This window comes from Callospermophilus lateralis, chromosome 5 (genome assembly GCF_048772815.1).
Source record: "Callospermophilus lateralis isolate mCalLat2 chromosome 5, mCalLat2.hap1, whole genome shotgun sequence".
In the NCBI taxonomy this organism is placed as follows: Eukaryota; Metazoa; Chordata; class Mammalia; order Rodentia; family Sciuridae; genus Callospermophilus; species Callospermophilus lateralis.
In genome coordinates, this window is record NC_135309.1 from 42,138,852 (window position 1) to 42,149,059 (window position 10,208).

General features: G+C 44.9%; 2 protein-coding genes across 2 annotated transcripts; one reads left to right on the plus strand and one right to left on the minus strand.

Moving 5' to 3' along the window:
* Window positions 1-1,880: 1,880 nt before the first annotated feature.
* Nop16 (NOP16 nucleolar protein) lies at window positions 1,881-8,331 on the minus strand. The gene is made up of 5 exons (XM_076856575.2): window positions 8,092-8,331; window positions 7,894-8,002; window positions 6,627-6,702; window positions 4,211-4,317; window positions 1,881-2,293 (listed from the first exon to the last, which is right to left on the minus strand). The coding sequence occupies exons 1-5, from the start codon at window positions 8,196-8,198 to the stop codon at window positions 2,150-2,152; spliced, it is 543 nt and encodes a 180-aa protein (XP_076712690.2). The 5' UTR covers window positions 8,199-8,331; the 3' UTR covers window positions 1,881-2,149.
* A 94-nt stretch (window positions 8,332-8,425) lies between these two features.
* Higd2a (HIG1 hypoxia inducible domain family member 2A) lies at window positions 8,426-9,363 on the plus strand. The gene is made up of 2 exons (XM_076856576.2): window positions 8,426-8,635; window positions 8,960-9,363. The coding sequence occupies exons 1-2, from the start codon at window positions 8,482-8,484 to the stop codon at window positions 9,124-9,126; spliced, it is 321 nt and encodes a 106-aa protein (XP_076712691.1). The 5' UTR covers window positions 8,426-8,481; the 3' UTR covers window positions 9,127-9,363.
* Window positions 9,364-10,208: the final 845 nt, after the last annotated feature.

Genomic DNA, 10,208 nt, shown 5'->3' on the forward strand with positions numbered 1-10,208 from the left:
GTAAGAACATCAGCTTTGGCCTAACTCATTGCCTTTGGGGAGAGATCTGAGGGGTTTTAACCAGAGTTAAAGGGTGGAAATGGGAGCAAGAAGTGTTCTAATGGCCTCCACACCCAGAGTCAGAAGGAAGACCACAGAGCTACGCAGACACAAGATTCCACAAGAGCATTCTCGCCAGCATCTGTCTTGGCCCACCCTGTGGATTCCCAGGCAAGATCCCTGCCCTCAAGCTTATCTAGCAAGGGATGCCAAGTAAAGAAAAATGATTGCTGGGCTTAGTGGCACATGCTTGTAATCCCATCAATTTGGGAGCCTGAGGCAGTTGGATCACAAGTTAAAGGTAAGCCTTGGCAACTTAGTGAGACCCCTCTCAAAAAAATTAAAAGGACTGGGGATATAGCTCAATGGTAAAGGACCCCTGGTTTCAATCCCCAGTACCAAAACAAAAAAGAAAAATAGGTAGATATGGGGCTCAGGTGCTTAGGCCCTGGTTTTGATCCCTAGCACACACACAAAAAAAAACATGTATTGTTATAGGAAGTCTGGGGGTGGCAACTACAGGGTATACCCAGCATAGGGGCAAGGGCTAGTGGTAGGGAAGGCTTCCTAAAGTTGGCACCTGAACTGGATAAAAAAACAAGGCAAGGGGATAGCCTGGTCAAATGCTAGAATTTGGAATTCTACAGACAGAGGAAGTTATGAAGCCAAATAGGCCCTCAGGAGCTCTGCTAGACAAGATCCTAAAAACCGCTCTCAATGCTCATAATGGCCAGTCACTGATGAAATCTAAGGCTGAGTCCAAAGAGGGTGTTCTGGGACTCTTCCAGCCCACCTTGATAGTGTGGGATGGGTGGGCTGCAGAAAGCCTAGGAGATTCGACTTTAAGCCCCACTTTAACATCTCTCCAGCCTGTTTCCTTTATCTGTAAGATGAAGATAAAAGCTCGCACCTCACAGGGTTTCTCAAAAGCAATGAGATGTAAACACACCAAGCCTTTTTTCTCTTTTTTAGTCCTGGGGATTAAACCCAGGGGTACTCTACTCCTGAGCTATATCCCTCCCACCCCCTTTTAAAATTTTGAGACAGCATCTTGCTAAGTTGCTGAAGATGGCCTTGAACCTCAGATCTTTCTGCATCAGCCTCCAGAATTGCTGATTCTGTGTACCATAGCACGCAAGTCAAGCCCCTACTTTGAAGAACAGTGAAGACACATTATAGGTGCTTCTAGGAGAAACCCTAACAATAAGGCTTAAGTTGCGGATGAAGTATTAGAACTTAAGGAAATACCCACCCCATGCCCTGCCTCACATGTCACTGCATTCAGGTAGGCCTGGCTCAAGGATGACCACAAAATGTACAGCCCAATGCACTGCTCACAACAGAGTAGTATACAGCAAGCAGTCCACCATAGTCCCAGAGGCAGGTTTGGGGCCTGGGGTTCACTTCAGGCCAAAGTCAACAAGCAGTTTACAGTAGAAAGGTAGATCACTTGGCAGGCAGACTAGGAGTTGGCTCCTTAACCTCTGGAAGAGAAGCCATAGCTGGCTCAGGGGTGGGATTAGAATAGCAAGGTAGGCTCCCTTCCAAGCAGTGAGCTTCTATGGGAGGGTAAACTGAACTGCTGCACAGGAAACAAAGGCAGAGAGCAATCAAGAAAAGGAAGGAGAGGCTGGAGATATAGCTCAGTTTGGTAGAGTGCTTGCCTTGAAGCAGAAGTCCCTGGGTTTGATCCCCAGCACCCCCCACCCCCAAAAAAGGAAGGAGACTACCTACAAGGCATGTGCATGTGGCGTATGCTTGTTGGGCAAGATGATCTCTGCACTATTACGGTTGGTTTTCTCTGAGGCAGCCCCAGGACTTGGGATTGGGAAATACAAAACTAGCAACAAAGTAAAATATTTTATTATGTACAGACATATTCAAATAAAGCACCCACTCTGAAAACAAGTTCTGGTATTTCTGAGAGCTCCCAAAGGAATATAAATTGGAGTCTCAGAGACAGTTCCTTTCTCAGAGGAGGAGGAATGTAACCTGATTCCACAGGATTAGCCAATCTCATCTAAAGCCACACACTCTCTCTCTGCCTTAAACCCTGGCTCCAGCTTCACTGGTCCCGGAAAAGCCTCAGCCTGAAACAGGTATAAACCAGTCATTCAACCTCCATTTTATTCTTCTGCAAAGAATCGATGAAAGTTTGCCACTCTGCTGGGTAAAAACGTTTATAGACGTTGATCTTATTCCGAATTTGTTTGGGGGTATCTTGATAGTAATTCTTCTCGTCCCGAGCCATGGCCTAAAGAAGAGAGGATGGCTACTTGAAGAAAGCTAGACAGGCAAAGTTTTCAATCATAGTGATACCGCTGGTTATCAATGATGAATTCTGCTCCCTCACATGTTTTAAGTTTGAACATTAGAGAAGCACACCGAGGCAAGCATATAAAGCAGTGTTTATTTAAAAGAGGGTAACAGACTTCTTTCAGGAGAAGGGGGCCATAGCTGGTATCCTAGTATGCCAAGAAGCAAGGTATTTTACCTTTATCCCTCTCCTTCCTGCTTATGTGACTAGGCCCAGGAATGCTTGGTGTGATGGCCAAAAGGGGAAAAAGGTGGGCTGAAGGGGGAAAGGCAGGATGAAGCAGCCTAGGACACACAGCTCCCAGTAGGAAGGGGCAATTCCTGGGATAGGTTACTTAGCAACAGGTTGGAGCAGGGGCAGATTCTTGATAAGGGTGGAGGAAAGGCTCTGAAGGAATTAAGATTTCAGTCCCTCAGGGTACAGTCTCTAACTTCCCATAAAATTGACTTCAATTGATCAAAATTGACTTCCTTGATCAACCTGACTTGATTTACCTATCTACACTGACTGCTTGTCTAATTCTGGCTTCAATAGCTCTGCCTGAATTGAGCAAGCCATTTCCTACCTTGAGGTCCAGATGCCTCACCTCAAAAGCCATGGTATATGTGGAACCCTTCTGTACTATGGGGCTAGGGAAATGGGTACAAATGTCTTTAAGGACCAGGCAGAACCAAGAGTTCAGTGGGCCAAATAGGAACTATAGCCAGCTAAATAGTTAATATTTCCCATAGACAGCCAGCTAATCCCACCTGGGCACAGAGGTCCAGTATAGCCAGCTCTTTCAACTAAAAAAAAAATGTGTATGTATATATATATATATATATCGGACTGGGGATGTGGCTCAAGAGGTAACGCACTCGCCTGGCATGCGCAGGGCGCTGGGTTCAATCCTCAGCACCACATAAAAATAAAGATGTTGTGTCCACCGAAAACTGAAAAAATAAATATTAAAAAATTCTCTCTCTTCTAAGGAAGAGAGAGAATTATATATATATATATATATATATATATATATATATATAAAATGGCAACTAGTTTAAGTTGTTCAGTTCTTTAAAAACAACATCAAGGGCTGGGGATGTGGCTCAAGCAGTAGCGCGCTCGCCTGGCATGCGTGCGGCCTGGGTTCGATCCTCAGCACCACATACAAAGATGTTGTGTCTGCCGAAAACTAAAAAATAAATATTAAAAAGTAAATAAATAAATAAAAATAAAAACAACATCGAAGCTGGGCATGGTGGCGCACACCTGTAATCCCAGCAGCTAGGAAGACTGAGACAGGAGAATCTGAGTTCAAGACCAGCCTCAGCAATGGTGAAGCACTAAGCAACTCAGAGAGACCCTGTCTCTAAATAAAATACAAAATAGGGCTGGGATGTGGCTCAGTGGTCAAGTGCCCCTGAGTTCACTCCCCAGTATAAAAAAAAAAAGCCAGGCAGTCTCACATGCCTATAATCCCGAGGCTCAGGAGGCTGAGGCAGGAGGAACCCAAGTTCAAAGCCAGCCTCAGGCAACTTAGTGAGACCCTATCTCTCTAAATAAAAAAATTAAAAAGGCCTGAGGATGTGGCTCAGTGGTAAGTGCCCTTGGTTCATTCCCCAGTACCAAAACAAACAAAACACCATGGAAGCAAAACAACATGTTTGTGAATGGGATATGAACCACAAGCAACTGTCTATCTCTACTGTTAGCATTCTGTTCATTTGGGATCCCTTTCCTAGAGCCTCTTTCCTCCCTTTCTTTGTACTCAGTCTCAGGAAACAGGCAATAGGCAAGCAGAAAAGGCCCTAAAGAGTTCAGTATGCCTTCCCAAGCAGTTCAAGTAGTTCTTCCTGTAAATCCTGAGCCACTCACCTTATAGTCCTCTCCATGGTTCTCCACCATGTAGTGGACATAGTCAATGAGGTCCCGAGACAGGGTGTTTCCTTTCTTTTCTGGGAGGCTGGCTTCTGCTTCTAGATCTGGGGTAAGAGAAGCCAGGAGACAGAATGAGGCTTTGCCTTCTACACTGTTAGAGCTACCCCCAATACCCCCTTACCCAATCCCAGGCCACAAGTATTTCTTTACCAACCCATTCCCAAATTCACTGCTGGAATCTTCTTTAGCCCTAGGATCCCAGACTCTGCCTATGACACAAATATCTGTCAGTATGGCAACTACCTGAAAAGCAAATCACTTCTCTCTAGGACTTAGATGGATTTAAAAGGCACCAAACTACCTGTTTAGTACCAGGTTCTGGGACTAAGAGAAATGAAGATACATTGCCTTCCCAGAAAGCAGGGCTCCCAGTGGTAGAGCACTTAACTAGGCACAGCTGAGGCCCTCAGCACCATATTAAACAACAACAAACAAACAACTAAATAAAATAAAGATTAAATTCTTTTTTTTTTTTTTTAATATTTATTTCTTAGTTTTAGGTGAACACAATATCTTTGTTTCAATGTGGTGCTGAGAATTGAACCCAGTGCCTCACAAGGACCATCTTTTCTTGGTGTCTTGCACCAACACAGGAAATGGAAATGTCTATATAAGTGAAAACAAGACTAGGAGGGCCTTTCTCTATGCAAGGGGAAAATCTAAGCTATGGAGACAACTGTTTCACTTTAATAACTGCATAGTCTAAGGGTATAACTCAGCAGTGGAGTGCTTGCCTAGCAACAGTAAAAGAAAAGCTAGGCAAAAAAATCATCCCATTTCTCATCTATGAAGGGAGGAAAATAGCTACTTCATAGAAACGAGGATGTTAAATCTAATCTAGTTGTTAGGTGCTAATATTGCTTATAGTCAAAATTGTTTGTCATAACTGGAGCAGGGAGAAAAAAGGGAGTAGTTTAAGGGATATAGTTTGAGTTTTGCAAAATCAAAGTTCTAGAGATCTGTTGCCCAACACTGAATATAACACCAGTGAACTTAAAAACAGCTCAGATGGTAAATTTATTTATGTATTTATTTATTTATATTGGGGGGATTGAACCCAGGGGTGCTTTATCACTAAGCAACACCCCCATTCCTTTTTATTTTTTGAGACAGAATCTCACTAAGTTGTTTAGGGCCTAAGTTGCTGAGGCTGGCCTTGATCCTTCTGCCTCAACTCCCAAGTCACTGGACTTACAGGTGTGCACCACCAAGCCCAGCCAGATGGTAAATTTTATGTAATTTTAAAGCCACGATTTAAATTTTTAAAAATAAAAAAAAAAAATCAAAAACAAAATTTTTATAATAAATACATGTAGCTTTGGGTATACAATCCTGTGCAGTATATTTTTTTCCCCCCACATTGAACAGTCCACTAATTTTTATGAGAACCACAAAGATAAGCTATAGACAGGAATACAGACTGAGGCTCAATCTTTCCACTGAAAAAAAATTACAAAAAAGCACAAGAAAACCCATGAAGTTAAGGGAAAGGATCAATGGGTGAAAAACTCTTTATAGAGTATTCCTGTTTTCCTGACTTAGTATCAGTCTCCAGCTGGGTGTGGTGGTACACATCTGTGATCCAAGCAACTCAGGATAATCACAAGTTCCAGGCCAACCTGAGCAACTTAAGGACACCCTGTCTTAAACTAAAAGAAATGAAATTAATTAGAAAAGGGCAGGGGCTATAGCTCAGGGTTCAATCCCTAGTGTGGCCAGGGGTGGGGAATCCAGTCTCTTTAGCCTTAATACTCCCTGACAGTCCTTAGTCTTAATACACATGAAACTGATTTGCCATTGGAAAAATTAAATAAAATAAATGGTGGAATCTCCAAAAGTAAGTTCATCCTTAAATTCATGAGAAGCCAAATACATACCTGAGACTTATTGGTTTCTTTTCCAGACTCATTTACCTGGCTATATCCCCCTGAACATCTCTTGACTTTAGCTGACACACTTTTTTGTCTTTCTTTTTTTTTTGGTTGTACTGGGGACTGAACCCAGGAACACTTTAACACTGAACTACATCCCCAGCTCTTTATATTTTTTCATTTTAAGGTAGGATCTCCCTCTTGTTGCTCCAGCTGGCCCCAAACTTGTGATACTCCTAACTCAGCCTCCTGGATTAATGGGATTACAGGTGGGCACCACCACACCTGGCTCACACACTTAAGTTTAGTCAATATTAGACTGAAAATGTCTCAGTGGAGGACACAGTCCTAACTTTACAGAGACCTAGACCATATCCTTTTCCCTCTCTGAACCTTGGTCTCTCCAGCTTTAAAATGAGGACATCCGAGGACTCTTTCCAACTCTGATAGTATAGGACCATGAATTAGAGACCCATACGCACCATTTAGCACATAGGGCTTCCGCACAAGCTCCTTAGGCCTCTCCTCCACATCAATGTCCATGCCCATGGCCTTCACCTGCAGAGAACAGAGGCTGTGAGACCAGCAGACAAGGAAGGTCCTTTGATCAAGGAAAGTTTGATCAGAATCAAAGAAAGATGCTGCCACCTGAACACAACTATATCACCCCTAAGAATCCCTGCCCAAGACTAAGCAGAACTAGATAACAAGAACCAGTGCCCTGAAGGTTTCTAGAACCAAAATCCAAAGTTCCCAAAGAATCACATAAAGGCCTATGTACATGACTGTTTATAAAATGAGTATAGTACTCCTTGCCTTCCTCATTTAGTTGTATGACAACTGAGCTGAAACAATGCAAGGGAAAGTACTTTATAATTTTAAACGGGAGGAGGAGCATCTACCTGACAGTGCTTAATAGTTTAACTGTTCAAGAAGCAGAAATGTCATTTTCCTCTGGCATGAAGAATTAAAGAGAAATTTGCCTAAAGACATAAGACAAATTCATTCAGCAAGCCCATTCCTTAGGTTATCAAGTGACATCCTAAACACACCAGAGAAAAACACAAGAGATTCTGTTACCAAGGAAATTATGTTAGGAGGAAGATGCACAGACAATAAACAGAGAAGCAAATAAGTTAATAAGCATATACTATGATATATTTACTAGTGCTATAAATTAAAATAAAGGGGGGAAGAGATGCTGGGTGAAGAAGGGTGCTATTTTTGAAAGTTTGAAGGCATGGTCCAGAAAAAGACTTACAGAGGAGAAACTAGTCTTAGCGAAACCTTAGGCCAAGGATGACTAGGGAAAGGTGTAGGAAATAATAAATTAAAGTCTCAAACTCCGGGGCGTCCTTATTAGGAAAGTCAAGAACAGAAAAAGATAAATTCTGGAAAATAACCTTCGAGATGCCAAGGGACCCAAAAAGGTTAATTTCCAAGGAAAAATATTGAGTGCAGGAAGAAAGAATAAACTCCAAATCACGTCCAAACGTGTGCTGAGGAGGTGTGCGAGAGGTGGTGAAGGGACCCTCGACAACAGTCAGTACAGGATGACCAAGTGAACTGTGGGCAAATGGAGAAAAGCGTGAGGGAGCATCAAATTCTGAATCCCAGCAAGGCAGAGGAAAAAGGAAGAAGGAAAAAAGAGATTAAAAAAGAACTGAGGAAAGGGAGCAAGGAAAGGAGAGGAGGAAGGAAGGAGAAAAAGAAAAGGAGACAAGGCCCGGGATGCTGCCTTGTCAATACCTTTTTCTTACGGAGGGGAACCGCCTTGTTGGGATCCATGGCCAATCCCATCTCCGCCAGGTTCTGCCGCACGGATTTGGCGTGGTCCCAGGCATGTCGGATGTGGGAGCTACCGGCAAAAAGAGAGTTCGTGGTTCTATCACCTCGCGGGTGATCCTTGCCAATGTCCCCCTGCTCCCCAAACCCCGAGCCCCTCACCACTCGATCCGTGGCGCTGCCTTCCGTCGAGCATTCCGATTCAGACGCTTTCGGTTGACATTATAACCGAACTTCTGCCTCCGAGTTTTGCCCTTAGCCTTAGGCATTGCGCTAACCGCCTCACCAGCAGCTCACCCCTTAAGCCCCGCACTTACAACCTCGTGTTAACAGACTCCTTCCGGCGGAGGAGAGCCGGGCTTTTCAGGCTTTTTTGGGAAATGTAGTCTTTCCCTTGGCGCTTCCGCATCGATTACTACGACTCCCAGAATGCAACTGGTTCTTGCGCCTGCGTACTACACGAATATGTTCGTTTTCCCCGCCCCTTTCATGACCTCATCAGGAGGCGGAGTTCAACGTCCGGAGTATCTCCTTACCTCTGTTGCCCCAGACATGGCAACCCCCAGTCCTGTGGCTCCCGAGACACCCTTTGAACCATCTAAGCCCCCAGTCATTGAGGGCTTCAGCCCCAGTATTTACAGCAATCCGGAAGGCTTCAAGGAAAAGTTTCTTCGCAAGACTCGAGAAAACCCAATGGTACCCATAGGTAAGTGAGTACTGTAGGAACTGTAAACGAAGAGGACAGTGATGTCGGGGGGAATGAAACTGGAGAGGACCGGGAACTCCAGGAGGCACCGGATGAGATCGAACCGGAGACGTGGGAGAAGGGGCAGGGCAGTGAGGGTAAAACTGGAACCTGAGCAGTGCATGTTTGGCGGGGCCGGGATGGGACGGACTCTTGGACTCTCGAGGAAGACTCCGCTTCGGCCAACCCCTTCCTCTCTCCCTGCTTTTGTTTAGTGGTCTCGTCCTTGGGGAAGGGACCTCTGGTGCCCTACTCGCTGCTCCCCTAGTTTTGTCCCCTCCCCAGGCTGCCTGGGCACGGCGGCCGCCCTCACCTATGGCCTCTACTGCTTCCATCGCGGCCATAGCCAGCGCTCACAGCTCATGATGCGAACCCGGATCGCCGCCCAGGGCTTCACGGTCGCAGCCATCTTGTTGGGTTTAGCTGCATCGGCTATGAAGTCTCGACCCTGATGCCACTGCCGGCTCGTGAAAGCTCCGCGGAAGATCATTCCAAACCCCAGGAGCAACCACCAGCCCTGCCAAAGAGACTCATTCCCTGTCTCCTCGACAAGCTTCAGGCCCCTGTGTTGTTTAGGGAGGAAGTGGCCGATTGTGTGATCGACAAGATTTTTTTTTTTTTTCATAAATCCCAGATTCGGTGGTTTGGGTGTTGCCCTTCCTCCCTACTTAATAAACTCTAATCCACCAGTGGTATGGTGAATGCATTCTCAGCCTCACTCCCATGGCCAAAACCATGGTTTGGGGTCTTTGGTTTTAGGAGAAATCAGACTGAATATTGGAGTGACCCTTAAAAAATCATGGCGTCTGGTCTTTCCCAAACTTTCCTGGTTAACAGTCACCTGGGACACTTGTTAAAAGGGGAGATTTTATGGGCATAGTGGTGCGCGACTCAGTTGACTGTGACAAGAGGATTTCAATTTCCAGGCCAGCCTGGGCAATTAAAGGAAAGCTATATCAAATTTTTAAAAAGCTTGGAATGAGTGATGTTCAGTAGTACAGTGCTCCTGGGTTCAATTCCCAGCTGGGAGTGGGTGGAGTGTAGAAATTTCCAGGCACCTCTCCTTGAGATTCTAGCTTCTAGTTCAATGGGCCTAGAGTGGTGCTGTTTGGAAGAAGAAACAAATCTAGCCAACAGTTTTCAAACTTTAGTCTGCCCATGAGGCCTGCCATGGTCCTGTCAGATAGGAAGCTCTGCCCTCCACTCTGCATCTGCTCTACACCCCATTCCCACCTGAAAACCCCTGGGGCTTCACTGATCAGTACTCTCTCAGCTTTGGATAGGAATCCTCAAACAACTATTCCTGGTCTGTGGTCAGCTCTCAAGAGTTGATTTAGGGACCTACACTCTTCCCATATGTGACTATCTTTTCAGTACCATCTCTAAACTGATAGAAGAGGAAAGAAATTAAGAAGACACTTCACACCTTATGGAGCCCTGACACAGTCTGGATCTCTTGAGTGGAGGAGTGTACAATCAGTGCCAGGTAAATTTCTTGCCTTCACCATGGTCTTTGAGGCAGATCAAAAATCAG